This window comes from Podarcis bocagei, assembly GCF_964188305.1.
Source record: "Podarcis bocagei genome assembly, chromosome: 4".
Taxonomy (NCBI): Eukaryota; Metazoa; Chordata; class Lepidosauria; order Squamata; family Lacertidae; genus Podarcis; species Podarcis bocagei.
The window spans coordinates 30,415,904-30,437,469 of record NC_138128.1 but is presented as its reverse complement, the minus strand read 5'-3'; the positions used below and the strand labels follow the sequence as shown (position 1 = coordinate 30,437,469).

The window sequence follows — 21,566 nt, the reverse complement described above, 5'->3', positions numbered from 1 at the left end:
TATAACTAAATTTAAGAATGGAAAAATTAGAAACAGAGAAACTGAAATTGACAGATTTGCTCATGAATAGCAGAAGGAAGAATTGCAAGAGGTTCTGGCTGATGGCTTGTTCTGTGAATTACTGTCAGCTTAAAGCTATGCATTAAAACCATTCAAATAGCGAGAACCCAACAGCAAAAGCAAGGCTGATGAGTGTGTTTACAACTGCCCCCAAAATAAGAAGAAGGGACTGTGGACCAGGGCCTCCAAGGAGCATGTCACAGCCATCCCTACCACTGCAGCACCTGATGAGGATGATCTGCTGCCCCAGTGTATCCTGCCTCCAGAGGCAGTTGTCTCATCTTGCCTCATGGGTGGGCCGGTTCTGCTGTAGGCATTTTTGGCTTTAGCCCTGACTTGTTTGCTCTTACTACATGCCTCTCTTTCATTTGGATGAGGTTTCTGACCTGCTTTGCAAGATAGCTTATACTTCTCTTGTAAACACAGCTGGAATCCCAGCAAATCTTAATCAAAATTACTTCATCTGCAATTCCCATAGAGACTAGGAGTGGTCAGGTGAAAAAGAGGAGCTTAGAGTAGCTCTATATCAATGAGGGATTTTCAGGAGGTGTGACTTGTCATGCAAAGGCACACCTGCTGGAATCACCCCTTCTAAAGTTAGTAGTACACAACCACTAAGGTGGATCCAAATTACCTGGCAGTGAACATTCATTCCAAATTGTTTACACAGGGAGGTTATACAAATGCCAAGCAGTCATTATGCCAAACTTTCCAGTTAATTTCTCCACCCCCTTCCTTTCAATATTTATTTATCTCCTGGAAGTGGGTCTGTTGCACTTGAGCACCAAGGTTACTTTAACCGCACAACCTGAATTTACCAGCCTGCTTTTTCACCCGATCACCCTAAGATAGACTTCAGACAAAGAGGGGCTTTTATGGATGGAAAGAAACTCTGCCCACAGGTCTAACACTCCACTGTATATTAGTAGCATGAGTTTTCATTTTCTCTTAACATGAGAATAGTCAATGTGGTACTCTCCAGATACTGCTAGACTCCAGATCCTGTTGGTAGTCTTTAGACAACGTCTAAAGTTCACCATGTTGGCTATGTCTATCTTAGCACATCTCTTCTAAAGTTTCTAGAGATAACTTTGCTTTATCATGTAGTTACCCATGCTGTCTTCTCAAGTCCTACAGACTTCTCTGCTTTCTTCAGATGATTGAGTTAACTTTTCTCCTTTTGCCTTCCTTTTATTTCTTGCCAGTGCATGTCCTGGATTTCGGATGTTTTAAAATTCAGACAAAGTCAAACCTTTTCGAATATAGCGACCTCCTGATCCTGTTTCCACCTTTGCTGTAGGTTAACTCTCGGCACTTCTTATTCCACTGGCTGTGCTTGTAGTTTAAATCTTGTGGATTGTTTTATTCTAATATACTTTGGTGCAGTCTCATTCGTGCCTTGTTCTTGTTACTCCAGTCTTTCAACTTTGAAAGCTACCACCGCCTTGAAAAACTGGCTCCATTTCAACATCCTCCTCTCAAAGGAAATGAAAAACATATTACAAGGATCTTTTAATTCTGATTCTGTTTACAAAGTGGCTCCTGCTTTTTGTTAATCAGGGGGAGAAGGTGCAAGCAAGCTGAGATACAAAATGAAGTTCTGATGAGGTAATATATAGAAACAAAAGGGACCTTTGGCCTGTTTTAAAGCCCAGGCTAGGCATGCTGTATGATAGTTTTACATTAAACTAGGACTGTGACCTGGGTAGAATCTACACTTATCTACCGTGAGATTGCTTTCAGCATGGATTCTCATGGAGTAGAATATGTGGGAAGGGCTATGGCAAACTGAAATAGCCATGTAAAATTTGCAAGAAAGATCTGAGATCTGCTGTGTGAGCCCTCCCCCCCCCATTAATAGAGACCGTGCCCAGGATAATTTCATTTTGCTGCTTGAAAAAGCAAAATGGACAATGTTAATGTGATTACCTTTACAGAATGTTTGATTTAATTTTACTACAAACCTTTGTTGATTTATAAAAGTATTTATATTCCACCCTCCTGAAAAGAAAATCTGGAAAGCTATGTTGTCCATTTCAGTTATATTTCACAGTGCTGTAAGAGGGGAGATTAAGAGGGGAAATGAAAGAGGCGTTATCAGATTTTAGCCACTGAGAAGTCTTCCCACCCTTTGTGTTGATTGGAGCCAATGAGAGTTAAAGGAGGTGAATGAGCCACTGGGAATTGGCCCCTAGAGTCACTCTGGAGGTGTGTAGGGAAAAACACTGAGGAAGAGTTCTATATACAGCACTCCATCTAGAAACACTGAGAATGGTGTGCAAGTTCTGTTATGTACTTCAAGGAAAACACAACTTAGTAAAGGTAAAGGGACCCCTGACCATTAGGTCCAGTCGTGGTCGACTCTGGGGTTGCAGTGCTCATCTCGCTTTATTGGCCGAGGGAGCTGGCGTACAGCTTCCGGGTCATGTGGCCAGCATGACTAAGCCGCTTCTGGCAAACCAGAGCAGCGCACGGAAACGCCGTTTACCTTCCCGCCGGAGGTACCTATTTATCTACTTGCACTTTGAGGTGCTTTTCGAACTGCTAGGTTGGCAGGAGCAAGGACCGAGCAACGGGAGCTCACCCCATCGCAGGGATTCAAACCACTGACTGATCTTCTGATCGGCAAGCCCTAGGCTCTGTGGTTTAACCCACAGCGCTACCCACGTCCCTCCCAAAACACAACTTACTTACATCATTCCAAAAGGAGACATTGGAGCATTCCAAATCACTTGCCTATGAATGTGCACAGAAAATAGTAGATCTAGCTGAAAGGCAAAACATGGAGATTTTCACTGATTATTGCAATGCATGCTAGTTATTATCATTGTGAATCTATATGATTATTGTACAGTCTTAGATGGCTGTATAATCTTTGAATGCTGTGAGAGGGCAGAGCTGTAACTATCAAGAAGGGACCCCACATATCTGAATTTGCCATGACACTTCTGTCAGTAGAACTTCCATGTTTCCAGCAGAGGGGTCTTTCCTATCACTTGCTACCTGACCATTCAACTGGAGATGTCCAGTGACTAAACCAGAGGACTTCTGCATACAAAGCAACTGACTGAACACTGAACTATGTCCCTTCCCCAACCAGGATCCTGTGCTACACAATAGGACCCCATGTTGCTACTTCCCTGAATACAACCAGATAAATGGTGTTAGCATACTTCAAGGTGGGGGGGGGGCAGGGTGTGTGTGTTTTGCCTTTTTCTCTGATCAAACATAAGCTGGGGGGGGGCGAGGAAGTCCCATAGCAGCCAGAAAGTGTATAATTACTCATTGGGATTCCCAACTTGGTTTGAACTTCGGCTTCAAAGTTAAAGCGGCAAAGGACTTGCGCTGTGAGGAAACTGGATACAGGAACAGGTAAATAGTTACTTTTTGAGATTGGTCATTATGTGAAAATGTTTTCTTCTTTAGTGTGCTCAGTCTACCCACAAACCCTCCCACAGAAAGCAAATAATGATGTGCTGCCACCATGTCAGATATATGTAGGCTGAAACTCATGTGGGTTTTGTACCTCAAAGTAGAATAATGGAATGAAACAGGTTTGTTTAAGTGGATCTATCTCCCTATCTAACAACTGCTCAGTCATCAAAACCTCTTAAATGGTTAACATAAAATATAAATTAAAACATTTTTATAATACATATTTGTTTGTGTATGTGTGTGTAAACAGTTTTTCTTAAAAATATATAAATTGTAAAATAAAATTACATATTAAAATAGGCATCAGATTTACACATCTGGGTAGGCTTTTAAAAGGTTTTAACAGATGGCAAATACAATACAGTGATACCTCAGGTTACAGACGCTTCGGGTTACAGACACTTCAGGTTACAAACTCCACTAACCAGGAAGTGGTTGCTCCAGGTTAAGAACTTTGCCCTAGGATAAGAATGGAAATTGTGCACCAGTGGTGGAGCGGCGGCAGTAGGCCCCATTAGCGAAAGCACGCTTCAGGTTAAGAACCGTTTCAGGTTAAGAACGGACCTCTGGAACGAATTAAGTTCTTAATCCGAGGTACCACTGTACACCAAAGGCATCTGTCTTACATCAATGAGCAGGGCGTTCCAGAGTACAGGTCTTGCAACACTGAAGGTTCATTTCTGTGTGTGTGTGTGTGTGTGTGTGTGTGTGTGTGTGTGTGTGTGTGTGTAGCAAACAATATGTGACATAGAAGTGCCAGTTCTGCAGATGGAAGTGGTTGAGTGGGCGTATATGGAAAAAGTCATTCCTTCAAGTCAGCTGGAATTTTGCTTCTTGAAATTTCAGTAGCCATTGTCGACAGAGAAACCATCTTGACAAGGAGATTGCTTTGCTGTAGAGTAGGGTGGCAATGACAAATCCCCAAATAAAAGGAAATGCATCACCCCCCACAAAGGACAAAAGGGTAACACTCATCTGTGGGGCAGGAGGGTGATTTACCTAACTGGTGGTGGTAGGAAGCTGCAGCAGTGTTGTTGCCACTCTGATGGTGAGAGGGTCATCACCAGACAGAGGTGCAATGGCAGAAGGGCTGGCAATGGACCCTATTTAGCTATCAGGCCCTTGGAAGGTCCTGATAGTGCTGAGTGAGTTTGGGGAATCTGCAGATTCAGCCCAGTTTAGAACACCTGAACACAACCATTTTTATGGATAAACAGCAGAGAGAAGGAAACGTCCACGGAAAAGGCTCCATCTGCCTGGTTTCTGCAGCTGAGGGCATGCACAGGCCACTATCTCACCGGCTGGACAGGTTTTTATGGCTATTAACATCAGGAAAACAACACAAGGGAAGAAGGTGACCTCTTCCAGCAGCACACCCCCAGCCTGATTTATGCACACACATGACTGCTTTTAAATGTTTTTAAAATGCAAATATCCAATCATATCTCAAAGAGGCCCAGGACCCTTATTGCTTTAAAGGAACAAACGTGGGCCATTAATATAAGGCAAGGCTGAGGAATGTGTTGCCCTCTAGAAGTTGGGCTTCAGTTCCCAGCAGCCCTGGTCTGCCTGGTTGATGGTCTGGGATAAGAAACTGGTAAAATGCGGCTTGACTATGCTACCACTCAGTGGATTTGTAACTGGCTGACTGACCGATCCCAAAGAGTGCTCATCAATGGTTCCTCTTCATCCTGGAGAAGAGTGACTAGCGGGGTGCCACAGGGTTCTGTCTTGGGCCCGGTCTTATTCAACATCTTTATCAACGACTTGGATGATGGACTCAAGGGCATCCTAATCAAATTTGCAGATGACACCAAACTGGGAGGGGTGGCTAACACCCCAGAGGACAGGATCACACTTCAAAACGACCTTGACAGATTAGATAACTGAGCCAAAACAAACAAGATGAATTTTAACAGGGAGAAATGTAAAGTATTGCACTTGGGCAAAAAAAATGAGAGGCACAAATACAAGATGGGGGACACCTGGCTTGAGAGCAGTACATGTGAAAAGGATCTAGGAGTCTTGGTTGACCACAAACTTGACATGAGCCAACAGTGTGACGCGGCAGCTAAAAAAGCCAATGCAATTCTGGGCTGCATCAATAGGAGTATAGCATCTAGATCAAGGGAAGTAATAGTGCCACTGTATTCTGCTCTGGTCAGACCTCACCTGGAGTACTGTGTCCAGTTCTGGGCACCACAGTTCAAGAAGGACACTGACAAACTGGAACGCGTCCAGAGGAGGGCAACCAAAATGGTCAAAGGCCTGGAAACGATGCCTTATGAGGAACGGCTAAGGGAGCTGGGCATGTTTAGCCTGGAGAAGAGGAGGTTAAGGGGTGATATGATAGCCATGTTCAAATATATAAAAGGATGTCACATAGAGGAAGGAGAAAGGTTGTTTTCTGCTGCTCAAGAGAAGCGGACACGGAGCAATGGATTCAAACTACAAGAAAGAAGATTCCACCTAAACATTCGGAAGAACTTCCTGACAGTAAGAGCTGTTCGACAGTGGAATTTGCTGCCAAGGAGTGTGGTGGAGTCTCCTACTTTGGAGGTCTTTAAGCAGAGGCTTGACAACCATATGTCAGGAGTGCTCTGATGGTGTTTCCTGCTTGGCAGGGGGTTGGACTCGATGGCCCTTGTGGTCTCTTCCAACTCTATGATTCTATGATTCTATGATTCTAAGAGAAAGAGAAATGGTTGAGTCTTGGATGGTCACTTGCCCTTTGACAAGCTCCTAAAGGAAGTGGTTTCCAAACCAGAGACCATTTTAGTAATTACAGTGGTACCTTGGGTTATATACGCTTCAGGTTACATATGGTTCAGGTTACAGACTCCACTAACCCAGAAATAGTACCTCGGGTTAAGAACTTTGCTTCAGGATGAGAACATAAATCATGCTCTGGCTGTACAGCGGCAGCGGGAGGCCCCATTAGCTAAAGTGGTGCTTCAGGTTAAGAACAGTTTCAGGTTAAGAACGGACCTCTGCAACGAATTAAGTTCTTAACCCGAGGTACCACTGTACTTCCAAACACACTTTTTCTAGGGAGCCATACTCTGACTATGCAACTCTCTAGTCTTCCTGAATGAGGGCAAATTGGTTTCATAGATTTCCAGTATCAACTATGACAAATGGATTGAGAAAGGACATCTCCAGCACATCTCTACCACCCACCTCATTAAACCATGCGCAGGAAAAGGACAGGCAACCCTGGGAACATAACAGACACAACTGTGAAGAGACAAAAGAATGAATGGGGTCAACTGCCGTGAAAGGAAGCAATAATGAACAGAAATCTCTATGATGATAGGAAATTACTGGCTATTTCCCAAAGCGTTAAAATTAATGAGAGCTCACGCAGGTTAAACCTCTTGTAGTTGCCTTATCTTGCTTTCTGTAAATATGAGAATATAACCAAGATAGGATAAGTATGTCATAGCAAAACAGTGTGGCTTCCAATAGAGAACTCTATCTATCAACCTTCCTAGATTGTCACTGAATAGTGTGACAAATATCCGCAAATGTTCTTCTGTTATATGGATGTCTAATTTTCTCACCTTTTGTGTGAATAAAGCTCCCACGTTTTGTTTCTGGAAAGTGATTTCATTCCCTGGCTAATATATCAAGAGTGGTTGTTAGGTAGTTTCGTGAAACACAGATTTGTCCCTGTCATGCACAGCAGGATTCCATTCAGGGACTGGAAGCTTTGGGTGCCCCAGATATTGCTGGACTGACTCCCATCATTCCTGACCTTGGGTCATGATGGGAGTTGGAGTACTTGTCATTTTACAGCTGTTGGTGAGCAGCGGAGAAGGCAAACTTTTCCTAACACAAGCACAGCTGCGTTGCTGCACAGCCCCACAGAGTATCAAATAAATGTTTCCTGAATTATGCAATGAGATGTGGGAGGAGTTCCTGGCACTGAAGGGACAGACGAGTCAACCACACCGCATAGCCTAAAGCCTTGGTTTGGGCAGGGACATGTTAAGATTAGACCTGTAGTGAATATTTCACATACTGGCATTTGCTTGGAATTCCCCCCGCCCCCTGCCTTTCTATTTTATTATTCGTGTGAAACTTGGCTTGTGTGGTTTTCCAGGGGCAAATTTTGCTAGAAGGCAGCTATTTGGCAACTTGCTAACCGCAGCAAGGTACAAGCAGTGGTGACTAGTGCCCACTGGGACTGGTAGGGTGCAAGGCAGGGAGGCCAACAGCAGGTGGCACCAGAAACAATGGTAGTTGGAGGCAGAGCCAACAAATTCTAGTTTTGTCCCTATCCCCCCTTCCTGCAACAATGAGACTGAGGAAGGGGAAACTGATAGCCACTGCCACTGCCCTGGAATAGCTGTAAGAAAGCAAGCAAGTGGAGCTGGGTTGGTACCACATTCATTCTAATGGACCAGCCTCCTCCTGGAATAAGGGGAGAATCCTGAGGCATGACTGCCATTTAGGTGATCACCTGATATATATATGTGTGTGTGTGTGTGTGTGTGTGTGTGTGTGTGTGTTGTTCTGCTGCTGCACTGCATTGGCAGCTTGGCCTCCATTTTGCATTCTCCACGGTGCTCCATATTTACAGTAGTACCTCGGGTTACATACGCTTCAGGTTACAGACTCCGCTAACCCAGAAATAGTACCTCGGGTTAAGAACTTTGCTTCAGGATGAGAACAGAAATCGTGCTCCGGTGGTGCGGCAGCAGCAGGAGGCCCCATTAGCTAAAGTGGTGCTTCAGGTTAAGAACAGTTTCAGGTTAAGAACGGACCTCCGGAACGAATTAAGTACTTAACCCGAAGTACCACTGTATCTTCATTCATGGGCATTGTGGGGAGAAATGTCAGCCACCAGGGTGGAGGCGGAGGTTAAACTGGTAAAGAACATTGAGAGGATTCAGCCAAGTGGCCTTCTTTTTCAGGGGTGGGGGAAGAGAAGCTAAAGAAAAACCTTAGAAAAATGTCTTCCGAGAAATGTTGGCTCTGCTGTAGAGGAAATTCTGAGAGAAGATTTGTGAAGTACGCTGTGTTAAGCCAACCCATTACAGTGCTAGGGATTAAGCTTTCCAGCATGACATGACAGGGCCCTTTGAAAAGACACAGAGGAGAATTTGAGGGAGCTGGACCTGTTCCAAATTACATCAACACACAGCAGCATGTTTCGTGTGTCTTCTCTCCGGTTTGGCTTTATTGGAGGAACAGCTTCCTCCTCTGCTTTGTGCAGTACAGCCCTCGCAATCAGAAGTTACGCTCTGGACTTTTCCCTTCCAATTTGCAATTCTTTCTTCCTTGTCTCTGCTTTGCTAAAGAGTTTCCCCTCCCCCACTTCTTTCTTTTATAATAGCTTTGAGTGTGGCAACAGAAATTGACGTAAGGTTACACTGCATTGTAAATGCAGGAAATCTGCAGAATGAATAAAATGCATTTGACTCTCATTGGCTCTATCCTTCCTTTCTTTAGGCAAAACAAAAAAAATCCCCCACCTTTTTGTGGGTGGAGAGAAATGGAGCCTGGCCAATTTTATACAAGCTGTACATCTGACCTACTCCAGAATCAGAGGAATCAGTTGACTTTAGCCTGTGGCTTCAAGTCTTCTGCGCTGCCGCCAAAAATGTTCACAAATAAACCATTCAAGATAGTAAAGCACCTGTAAGGTCATGTAATGAAAAGGAAATCAGTAATGATAAGAAGCCCTTTGCAATTGTGTAAGCAAATATAAAATATATTTCCCACAGAGATAACAATGGATGGTATTCAACAAGTGTGTCTCATCAGCACAGTGATGTATGCTTGTGCAACGGGATGTTCCCACTTCCCCCTTGTGCCCACTGCATCCTCCTCAAATCTGCTCTAAAGGGTTTGGAGAACGGTCCGTCCCGCCCGAACAGAGTTAGTGGTGCATGGGTAGAGGAGAGGAGGGAAAATTCAGCTGCTCAAGGATAAATCTTTGTACTGACAGAACAAGTTACTTAGAGCTACATTGGATTAATACTACTACTACTACTACTAATGATAATAAATATTGCCAGGAGCTCTGTGGAGATATCATGGAGGGGATGATCATATCCTGAGGAGGAATGGGAGCTTAGGGAGCCAGCACTGGATGACCATGGGAAGGTTCCTAGGGGGAATGTGAAATTGGGATGCCAAGAAGTGTGAGTCCAGGAAGATGGCTAGCAGTCTAGAGGGTGGAGAGGAGTGCTCTGCCCCTGTGTCATTGGATACTCCAAACCACATACCTCCTCCAGTCAGTGTGGAACCAGGGAAGTGATTGAGAGTAAACTGGAAGCTGAGCTGGCATGCCCATGGTCGAGAACATGGCCAAACTCACTTGAAGGAGTGCCCATTTACATGACTAGTCCTGGGACTATGGCTGTTTGCTGTGCTATAAGTTGTGCTTGCCCTGCTCTTCAAAAGAAAGATTTAAGGGGTGTGTAACTCATTGGATGAATGTCCTAACTTGCACTTAGCCATGTACCTTGCCTATGTGCAGTTCTGATTTACGCATTAAAGCCTTTGGCAGAAATTGAACTGAGAATCTAAGTTGTTCGTCTAGTAGTGAGGGCCAAAACACCAATAGATCTCAACCCCTAAATTTGACAAGAAGCTTAAGCTTCTTGTTTAGCCTTTGTTCTTCTGTGGCTCCTGAGAGGAGACTAGAATATCCATATTACAGTAGATCTAAGAGGTGACTAATTTGGAAGGTCTAGGTACTTAAGTTTGAAAACAGAGAATGTCTGAACAAATCAGTTAAAGTCTGAATAATGCACATAGTTTTCTCTCTGGGCCAAAGTAATGTCAACTGTGTGAGTGCAATCAATGTATGTGTGCTTTTGTTATGAAAAAAGGTGCAGGGGAGCTTTGGAACCATGGGGTAGCTCGGTTGAAGAAAGAGGAAGTTGGATTTCTATGAGAGGCTGAGGAAAAGGTGAACTTCTCTCCACCTGTTCTTCCCTTTATAACTAGGGGGATTAAATAAAAAAGAACCCTGGGTGATTGAATGGAATATTCTGCCTTGGTTTGCATTTATTTACACTGGGGGTTTCCAAACAAACACTCCAAGCCCTGACAATCTTGTAGCATAAGATGGAAGTTCCCTAGAGTACAAGGCTTGTTTGGTGGCCGAAACAATAATCTCAGGGCATAATCAGGGTTGGGAATTTTATTTGTTAATTAAACAAAGTTATAACTGATTTGTAACTTCCTTCTTATTTTAGAAGGGCTTGCACTTCCCTTGAAGGAGTGGGTAGGAGCTTGGGTAGTCCTAGAACCATCTGTCACTGGACACCCAGGTATTTTCAGTGGTGAGGAGTGTTATTTCCTAGTTATGGCTGTTTCACCAGCTATGGCCATTCCTGGACAGAGATTATCTGACCACAGTAATCCATACTGTGGTAACTTCTACATAGGGTGTCCTTGAAGAGGGTTTGGAGGTTGCAACTAGTACAAAGTACAGCACTCATGGTGCTTGTAGAACCTGTGGGACAGTGATATATAACGCATGTTTTGAAAGAACAGCACTGGTTGGCTATTATCTTCAAGGCCTGATTCAAGGTGCTTATGCTGACATATAAATCCCAAAATGAATTGAGCCCGAAATATCTGAAAGAATACAACTTCCCATACTAATCTGTCTGGGCATTAAGTTCTGCAGAGGGAGCTGTACTTGTTTGCCCACCACTGAGTGAAGTCTATAATGCAGGGGTCCATGAAGGAGCCTTCTGCATTGCAGCATCGCACTTATGCTCCAACCTCATTTTCATTTTACAGATGGTTTAAAACATACCTATTGAGGAACATTGAAATGTACTGTGAATTGGGAAGGGCATTAATGTTAGATCACTGCCTTGTCGTAGCGAAGGGGCTTAAATAACTCAGAGAAGCTATGAGATATCCCATGCAGGGCCACCCAAGACAGACAGGTCATAGTGGAGAGTTTTGACTAAACGTGATCCACGTGGAGCAGGAACCAGCAAGCCACTCCAGTATTCCTGCCAAGAAAACTCCATGGACAAAAACAAAACCCAGCAGTGGCCAGAGAATTGGAGAAGATCAGTGTTACATCCCAATCCCAAAGAAGGGCAGCGCCAAAGAATGCTCCAACTACCACACAATTGCGCTCATTTCACATACAAGCAAGGTTATGCTTAAAATTCTACAAGGCAGGCTTAAGCAGTATATGGACTGAGAACTCCCAGAAGTGCAAGCTGGATTTCAAAGGGGCAGAGGAAGCAGAGACCAAATTGTAAACATGCGCTGGATTATGGAGAAAGCTAGAGAGTTCCAGAAAAACATCTACTTCTGCTTTGTTGACTACGCAAAAACCTCTGACTGTGTCAACCACAGCAAACTATGGCAAGCTCTTACAGAAATGGGAGTGCCTGATCACCTCATCTGTCCCCTGAGAAATCTCTATATGGGACAAGAAGCTACAGTTAGACCTGGATATGGAACAACTGATTGGTTCAAAATTGGGAAAGGAGTACGACAAGGCTGTATATTGTCTCCCTGCTTATTTAACTTATATGCAGAATTCATTTTGTGAAAGGCTGGACTAGATTAATCCCAAACCGGAATTAAGATTGCTGGAAGAAATATCAACAACCTCAGATATGAAGATGACACAACTTTGAAGGCAGAAAGTGAGGAGGAATTAAATAACCTCTTAATGAGGGTGAAAGAGGAGAGTGCAAAATATGGTCTGAAGCTCTACATAAAAAACACACGAAGATCATGGCAACTGGTCCCATCACCTCCGGCAAATAGAAGGGGAAGAAATGGAGGCAGTGAGAGATTTTACTTTCTTGGGCTCCATGATCACTGCAGATGGTGACAGCAGTCATGAAATTAAAAGACGCCTACTTCTTGGGAGAAAAGCAATGACAAACCTAGACAGCATCTTAAAAAGCAGAGACATCACTTTGCCAACAAAGGTCCGCATTGTTAAAGCTATGGTTTTCCCAGTAGTGATGTGTGGAAGTGAAAGCTGGACCATAAAGAAGGCTGATCGCTGAAGAATTGATGCTTTTGAATTATGGTGCTGGAGGAGACTCTTGAGAGTCCCATGGATTGCAGGAAGATCAAGCCTATCCATTCTTAAGGAAATCAGCCCTGAGTGCTCACTGGAAGAACAGATCATGAAGCTCAGGCTCCAATACTTTGGCCACCTCATGAGAAGACTCCCTGGAAAAGACCCTGATGTTGGGAAAGATTGAGGGCACAGGGAGAAGGGGACGACAGAGGACGAGATGGTTGGACAGTGTTGTTGAAGCTACCAGCATGAGTTTGACCAAACTGCGGGAGGCAGTGGAAGACAGGAGTGCCTGGCGTGCTCTGGTCCATGGGGTCACGAAGAGTTGGACACGACTAAACAACAACAATAATTGTTTAATTGTACATTGAAATGGAAAATGATTCTGTATGTGTGATGCTTAAGGTTTAACATCGGAAATTACCATTGAAGCTAAGTAAGAACTCCCAGTAAGTGCCTAACAAGTTGGTAGTTAACTAGTAATGTATCTCAGCTGGCTCTTTTATAAACCTAACTTAGATCACATGGTATTCAGTTGCAAATCACCATTTGGAGAGAGCTGCCTTTGTTCTCAAGCCGCTGAAGACAAAGGTCAGATCAGACACACTTTGCTCCTAGGCCTTTCCCCTAGGAAACACAGATCTCACTTCTAACACCAGTGTTAACAAGCCACCCCAATCTCTGCCAAGCAGTGCACGAAATTCCAGGAGTCTTGGCCCTGAACAAGGGTCTGTGTCTCTTCAAGGCAAAATAAGGCAGTGTCTGTGAAATATGGTTTATTTACAACCCAAGTGTAGATAGAGTACAGAATTTACAGCATCCTCACCTCAGGAGCAGCTAGTCCTTCCCCATCACCTGGCATTGCATTCAGAGCCATCCTATGTGCCATCTCTTTGTTTCTGCTTCTTGCCTCCACAGCAGCTCGTTGAATTCTGCCCCACTCTTTCCCAGCAAACTTTAAATTTTCTAAAGGCACAAATTTTCCTGTGACATCATGCCCCCGCCATCCTGCTAATTCTCCTGTCTCTGACCACTCCTTGGAGTGGGAGGGGGCTGAAGGACAGTTCTTTTGCATTGTCAGCAACCCTTAATGGCGCATCACCTGGTTCCCCATGGTTCCTTAATGGCTCTGCACTTAGCTAGCCCAGCCATGCTGTTTTGCATAAGCTAACCCATTAATTCCTTCTCTGCCACAGTTCTGAAGCTTGTACTTTCCCTTCATATCCCCCAAATTAGCTGAATACTACTGTTTATTGGTTTCTAATATTCACTGACAGACTCTGGTATCCCAGCTGTGGCAACGCTAATGATGTAGAAAAATGATGGGGGAAAGGAGGAGGGAAAACTCCACAGTTCCCTAACACCTACTTGATATTCCAGGGAATTAACACAATGTGCATGATTTTCCCCCTCCTACTTGGGAAATAGTATTTTGGAATTTCCTGCACCTACCACTCCTCAGGAGTTTTGTCAGTGAATGGTGATGTCACAAAAAGGATCTATTCCCTCTTCTGTTTGGCTGCACATACATCCCTATATTAATTAACCAGCACTCAAACAATGCTATAAAATCAGCTAACTAGAGTAGGTAAGAGGGAAATCCCCATAATTGCAAAGCGGAACAAACGCCCTTAGGTGAACTGCCAAAGATCTCGAGCAGGTGTTATAAATAAGCTGACTGAAGCTAGTTCACTCACATCTGAAGAGTCAAATTCTTTTGATGCACATAAGCAGCAGCATGATCATGATGACTGGCTTCAACATGAAGAATATGCCCTTAGCTGTTCTGGTGGGTCTGCTGCTACTCTTGGGAATGTGTGAAGGTAAGTGGTATTTCTGGATACCTCCTGCTCCAGGACTCCTTGTGATGCTGAAGTATGTGCCCTGAAAATTAAGATGGAAGATAGGAGGATTCCCAATGGCTTAAAAAGAAAGAAGGGAAGGAAAGAAGGAAAGACAGATTAGTCCGGAATAGTGTACTTCAACCTTGTGTCTCCATCTGCTGTTGGAATACTTTTCCCATCTTCCCTGACCACTGGCTAAACTGGTTTAGGATGGTGGATGTTGTACTAGTCCACCAACTTCTGGGCACTCAACAATGAAGAATAGTCTAGAACATTATTGGAAATGCTTGCTATCTGATAGCAAACTGATCCAAAATATGTGCACTAGGAAAGGCAGTGATAGAGATGAAAATGTTACTTTGTGCCTAATTTAATATATATATATTTTGTAATCTGCCCTGGGACCTGCTGGTAAAGCCCAAGTAATGAATTAAATTAATTAATCAATGTATATTTTTCCTTCCTCACTCCAGCCCAAAGCAACCAAGATTGCTGTCTTTCCTATACCAAGACGCCTCTTCCTCGCCGGATTATCAAAGGATTCACAGAACAGCTTTCCAGTGAAGTCTGTGACATCAATGCTGTCATGTGAGTTGACAAAATGAAACAATTACTTGTATCAATGAAGGAGAGTAAAAATAGATGCCCGATCATCCAGGAGTTTAGCTCAAAAAAGGTCTCCAAAATGCTTCAAATACTGTGTTTCCAGCAGCCACAATGAAACATTATTTTGATCCCATAGTTCTTAAACACTGTAGAACTTGAGAAACCTAAGATGGTACAAAAATTGGCATTTCTCATAACCCAGGTCAGAGCTTGTAGCTGAGCTATTTTTAGTATCTATTTTTGATATCAGTATTTTTGCTTTCTTATCTGTAGTGTACACAACTTTAGTTACACTGTACATAACTTCAGTTGTTGTTGCTTAGTAGCTTTTAAGCCTTTTCAGTTGAATGCAACTGAAAACAGTCAAGCAACAAAGCTTGCCGGAGAATCTCAGGGGAGCATTCCTGTCTCACATTTTCCATGCAAAGTGTACTAAAATTTCATGCTGTCACTAACAATGCATGACACAACTCCATTCCTCTTCACCTCCCCTATTTTTTGTTCATTCGTTGGTTTCAGGAGGATCTCTTTCCACCTTAGTTTGTACACACACACAAAATGCCGACAGCTTCAATCCATACTATGGTGATTAATTGCCATGTAATAGGCTCGGTATGCAGCAAACCCAGTGCTACTCATTGGGCTGAGAAAGGACCCCCCACAACAGCATGCTGATTTAGTCATCTTAGAAGATGTGATCTTTCTGCATTATTCTACTGACTGTAACTGTTTATGTTATTTTAAAACTGATAATAGTTTTTGCTCTTTCTAGATTTCACACTAAGGGTGGCTTGAAAGCTTGCGCAGATCCCAGAGACCCTTGGGTGAAGAAACAGCTCCGCTTGTTGAGGTCAGTAGGAGGGATGAATTGGTTGCCCTGGCAAAGCAATTAATAGGATCCTCTAGCTGCCCTATAACAGTGCAATCCTAGGTTTGCCTGTCAGAATATTAACTATGGGAGGTTTCTATAATATCGCAGCTGTGCTTAAGGATGGTGAGCCACACTGTGGAAATGAAACATTTCATTCTTCACTTCTCCAATAGGAAGAAACAGCAGCTTAAGGCTGGAATCCTGTGCACACTTGCCTGGGAGTAAGTCTGAGTGGAACTAACTTCTGACAGGCAAACCTAGGATTGCACTGTTATATAGATATAGGGCAGCTAGAGGATCCTATCATTTCATATGATGTAAGACTCCAACTGTCTTCAGCTTCAGCCAGTATAGTCAATGTTGAGGGAAGATGAGGGGTCTCCTCCACTAATATCTAGAAGACACAGGTTCTTCAGTTTTTGTATATAAGACAGGAGAGCTGTATGGAAGCAAGGAAGAATTTAGCTTACCTATTTATTCTTTCTCTTTTTTTACAGTAAAAGACTCAATAAGCTGTCACACTTTACTTTTTGAAATGAAGCAAGAGGCAGAGCCTGGTCAAAAAACTAAACTAGGTTGAAATCATACTTCTGGACACTGTTGTGTGCTTGCTGACCACTAATCCCTGGATTTTCTGGAAGCATAAAAACTGATTCATATTGTATCAAGTATTTGTTTGAATGGAGCACCCCATCCAAGATGCTTTGTTTGCTTATGCTGGTTCACATTTTGTGATTAACTGATAAATAAGTGTGTGTGTGTGTCTAATGTTCCTCACTGGGTCAAGTTCACAAGTCTGTCATATGATGTAGATGGTAATGATCACTCTCATTGGCAAAAGGCTGCTGCTATCAGGTGTACTACTCATTTGCAATATTTATTTTATAACATTTATATACTGCTTGATTATAAAAAGAACTCTACAAAACTTTAAAGTTGTTGTCTTATTGCATGTTATCTCTGGACTGCAGCCTTTGTTTGGACATTCTTTTTAGATGAATAATATAACAGTTCCATTGTGCATATGTTGCTACATGCGTATGCGTGCGCGTACACACACACACAGAGAGAGAGAGAGAGAGAGAGAGAGAGAGCGCAAGAGAGAGATTTGTAGGTTTAGTTTTAATGTTTGAAGAACACAAGGCAAGCCTGCTGGACCAAGCCAATGCTCCATCTAGTCCAACATCCTGTTCTCACAGGGGCCAGGAGATGCCTGTGGAAAGCACTTGCTTACTCCCAGGCAAGAAGCTGGGCATGAGCGCAAAGCACTCTGCCTACCTTCGACTCCCAGAAGATTCAGAAGTTGCTATACAAGTACATGTCCATGGGAGGTTTGGAGGGTGGCAATATGAGATTGGGCCTTTTCAGTGGTGGCCCCTAAGTTGTGGAGGGCACTTTCCCGAGAGAGGCATGACTGGCACTATCCATATCAATTTTTGGGTGCCAGGCAGACTTTTCTCTTCACCTGGGCTTTTGGCTCTTAATCCAAAGGGTAGCCTCACTTAGTGGGGTGGGATCAGTAAGTCCTGATCTGTTTTTTCTGTGTTTTTAAATGCTTGTTGGATGTCCTTAAGTGGTTTTAATGCAAGTTGCTTTGAGTCACCTTGTGAAAAAAAATAAATAACAAATACAATAAATAAACAAATATGGGAAAGAAACGGGAAAATAATAATAATAAAAAATAAATAATTTATTATTTATACCCCGCCCATCTGGCTGGGTTTCCCCAGCCACTCTATATGAACAAATAAACTTATATCGTGCAATAATATTGCTTATGCTGTATTGTGGATCTTACGTATTTAGGGCTAAAGACAAGAGTGAATGATAAGGCAACTCCACAAATGAATGTTCAACAATGCCTGAACAGGGAGTGTTGTTTAGCCATAATCTGGCTAAAACTGGAGGGCGAGTCAAGGGATGGGGTTTATGGATGTTATTAGTGACCCTCTTAGAAGAAGAAGAGTTTGGATTTGATATCCCGCCTTTCACTCCCTTTAAGGAGTCTCAAAGCGGCTAACATTCTCCTTTCCCTTACTCCCCCACAACAAACACTCTGTGAGGTGAGTGGGGCTGAGAGACTTCAAGGAAGTGTGACTGGCCCAAGGTCACCCAGCAGCTGCATGTGGAGGAGCGGAGACGCGAACCCGGTTCCCCAGATTAGGAGTCTACCGCTCTTAACCACTACACCACACTGGCTCACACTTAATCCCCCCCCCTCTACATCATTTGATCACTGTTCCCATAGGCCCCCTCAAAATCTTAAAGGGGGTCTGCTAGAGTCCCTATTTGAGTACAGGGAGAGAGTTTTACCAGGGACAGATGTCAGAACATAAGGTATTTTCCTTGTAAATGCAGTAAGGGATAATTGGTATATGCAAGATTTGTATTTTTACTCACTACCTCCTCCTGCTGAAGATGTCTTGTTAGGCTTCTCTTTCCCATTTCAATGAAAAATCATTCCCTTCAGCCTTTCTTCATTGTCTTAGATTCCTGAGCAGTAAATATGCATGCACCAAAGTACAAAACTGCTACCTAGCCACTTAGGATTGCCTAGAAGTGAAGCATGGTTATAATTATAGGCTGTGCATGAAGTGTTTTTTTTTTTTTAAAAAAAAGTATGCCAAAGTCACTTGTTACATACAACCCACAATGTAGAACTTTGTCTATCGAACCATGGTCTCAGACAATGTCTGTTTCGGGTATCAAGAGAAAGCATGGTAGATTAATGATTTGGCATTCCATCTTTAGCTTAATTTCAAGTGTAATTTCGAGTGTAAAGGAGCATATTATAGATTCCTGGCCCAACATTGGTTCTACTATCCATCCCAACAAAACTCACAGCTGATTTCTTTGTCAAAGATTGGTCTGCCTGTGTCTGGCAACTAGTGCTGCCTGAAAAAAATTATGCAGTACTGCAGGGTGTGGGTTGGCATCAACCAGCCTAATTCTGGGTTTCCAATCTGTGAGTGCTAGATTGCAGCATGACCCAAGGATTAATCCTCTTTGATCTTGTTGACTGGAGCTGATGATAGTCCAACAACATCTGGAGGGTCATAGATTCCCCCGTATCTGCTGCAAAGTCATGGTGATATCGAGTGGACAAATGAGAAGCCATGAATGCACCTTCCTAATAAGTCTCTGCTGCATGTTTCCAACCCACCACTTCCTTTCCCACTTTATGATGGTTGCAGAGCCAAAACCAATGTGCTCCCAGCAAACACCTCTGCTGGTTAGTGTGAATTAATCCTAAATGAACCAGCAAGTGATTACAAACCAATACTATTGTGCATATCAGAACACTCTAGAAGCATTTTTTCATTTAAACGAACACCTCATTCTTCAATGCAAATAAAATAAAACAAACAAACCCATTCAAAAAGCCAAGCATTCTTATCCCCCAAAGTATTTTAAAAACCCTCTGCTATTGTATCTTATTTCCTGACTTTGAAGCATAAAAGATTCATCTTCAAAGGGTAAACAGCAGGGAGTCATAAGAATGCTTTGAAAATGTGGTGGTTTATTAAACTCTGACCTGTATCATATTTGTATTGACTTATAATGTTAATTTTCTTTTCAAGTTTTAAACAACTTGGCCTTTTTCACTGTTGCATATATTTCCCACAGTATATAAATTTGTTCATACTGTCAATATGAATAATTTGAAGGTTCACTGATTACCACCAATATTTATTTGGGTATCTGATCAGGATTAATTAATATTGACAATTGAAGGAAAGAGTACATGGTCACTGCTCTTTTGCAGAAGTATTTCTCTGCTAACTTGCTGATTTTCTCCAAAGCTGCAGAAAGATATGTTAGATCAATTCTCTTGTAGACGGTACTGTTTCTGAACTAACTAATACTTTGTTCTTATAAGATAACCCCACAGCAGCTACAGAAAGTCTCAATACTTTCCAGTGACTTTGGTGTGCTTGAGGTTTTTCTGTTTCATTCCCCTTTGTTTGGAGGCATAGTAATGGTTAGTATCGTGTCCTTTCTACTGGTAGAGGCAGCTGTGAGTTTTGTTGTAACATCTGAAATTAGAGGAACTAGGATTTTGACAGGTGCTTGGGGATGGGGAGGTTAATAAATTCTATATGGAATTTTGTGATCCCGATAAAGAGCATTTAAATAATTAGGGTGGGGCAAGGGCTGTTACACTTCAATTTCACTGGTAACCTCAATGCTTGATTATTGCAATGTGCTCTGTTGTGGTGCTACGTTTGGGCCCGGTCTGGGGGTTCCAGCTGTTACAAAATGCTGCAGCTGTTAACGAGGACAGACCATTGCCAGCACATAACTCTGGTACTAAAAAAATTGCACTGGTTGCCAATATACTACCAGGCCAGGTTCAAAGCTCTTGTACTCATTTACAAGGCCCTGGATACCTCAAGGACTGCCTTATATCCCTGCCCAATCACCAATATCTTTGAAGGGAGTCGCTGTTGGTGGGCCCCCATAGCTTGGATGCATGGCTCACAGGCATTTTAACTGATGTTTTGCTTTATGATTCTAACTGATTTATTGCATCCCTGTAAACTGCTTAAAGATTACTTTTCCACCTGTCCAGCACTAATGCACAGAAGATGCAACTTCTGACATTCCTTCTGCACAACTTTTAAACCTCCACACCTTTCATCGTAGCACCCGATCATTCCTGGAACATAATAGGCGTCATCTGCTAAAATTTTGCACACGCTGTTGTGACGGCTGGAGGGAAGCTCTTCTCTAGGAAACACCCACAAAGCTGTCTGCACCTTTTGAAGTATCTCTGGGCTACTCCTTCCTACACATTTCCCAGTGAGCGCATGCTGTCGAGTTCAAGGGGGCTTCTTCTTGGTTTGGATCATGCTGCAGTACTGTAGATGAGATGCGGGTGGCGCTGTGGTCTAAACCACAGAGCCTAGGACTTGCCGATCAGAAGGTCAGCGGTTCAAATCCCCACGGCGGGATGAGCTCTCCCGTTGCTCGCTCCCTTCTCCTGCCAACCTAGCAGTTCGAAAGCATGTCAAGGTGCAAGTAGATAAATAGGTACTGCTCTGGCGGGAAGGTAAACGGAGTTTCTGTGCGCTGCTCTGGTTCGCCAGAAGTGGCTTAGTCATGCTGGCCAGCTGACCTGGAAGCTGTACGCCGGCTCCCTCGGCCAATAAAGCGAGATGAGCACTGCAACCCCAGAGTCGGTCACAACTGGATCTAATAGTCTGGGGTCCCTTTACCTTTAACCTTACTTCCATTTAGCTAGGAGCAAGCCTCATTGAAGTCAGTTGGGCCTTTTGAGTAATAATTCGTTTTATTATTATTACATTTATCTCCCCTCCAAGGAGCTCAAGGTGGAGAACAACAAGACCCTTCCCCTCTCCGTCACAACAACCTTGTGAGGTAGGGCAGGCTGCGAGACAAGGACAGGCTCAAGGTCACCCGGAGGGTCTATGGCTGTGTGGGGACAAAACACAATAATACAGGCTCGCGCACCGCAGCTTCCGTCTTAGGCGCAATAATGGTTCATAGGATCGCGATGCAAGCCCCTCCCTTACCCTCTTGCGCGGTTTCCTCTCCGAATTCCTCTTACGACACCGCCTCCCCCCCCAAAAAAAAACCCCACTGTGAGGCAACGGGAAGCAGGTGACTTATCACCTCACGCCCTGCTGCCATAGCAACGGGCTCAAAAAACGCGCCAAGCTCCCACGGCGCTCGCGCACAATGCACCCCGCCCCGACCC

General features: G+C 43.5%; 2 protein-coding genes and 1 long non-coding RNA gene across 9 annotated transcripts in view; 2 read left to right on the top strand and 1 right to left on the bottom strand.

Moving 5' to 3' along the window:
- The window catches only part of SLC19A3 (solute carrier family 19 member 3), a 40,854-nt gene extending 19,348 nt beyond the window's left edge, over positions 1-21,506 (bottom strand). For 3 of the 7 annotated variants that reach the window (XM_081190402.1, XM_081190404.1, XM_081190401.1), the window contains exons 1-2: positions 2,755-2,828; positions 1,172-2,325 (exon numbers count right to left, since the gene is read on the bottom strand). Coding sequence is in view for 1 of the 7 variants with exons in the window: in XM_081190404.1 (XP_081046530.1) it covers positions 1,172-1,175 (4 nt within the window). In the remaining 6 variants the exon portion in view is untranslated. Of the gene's footprint in view, positions 1-1,171; positions 2,326-2,754; positions 2,829-14,220; positions 14,305-21,381 lie in introns of those variants that run through there. The other 4 variants (XM_081190400.1, XM_081190405.1, XM_081190403.1 and 1 more) reach the window with 4 other exon arrangements.
- Positions 2,835-6,726, top strand: LOC308585232. The gene is made up of 3 exons (XR_014007177.1): positions 2,835-4,197; positions 4,228-5,092; positions 6,193-6,726. It is a non-coding gene; the product is annotated as an uncharacterized lncRNA (long non-coding RNA).
- Positions 14,235-16,779, top strand: CCL20 (C-C motif chemokine ligand 20). The gene is made up of 4 exons (XM_081190727.1): positions 14,235-14,346; positions 14,841-14,955; positions 15,746-15,823; positions 16,342-16,779. Exons 1-4 carry the CDS (start codon positions 14,244-14,246, stop codon positions 16,376-16,378), a joined length of 333 nt encoding a protein of 110 aa, XP_081046853.1. The 5' UTR covers positions 14,235-14,243; the 3' UTR covers positions 16,379-16,779.
- Positions 21,507-21,566: the final 60 nt, after the last annotated feature.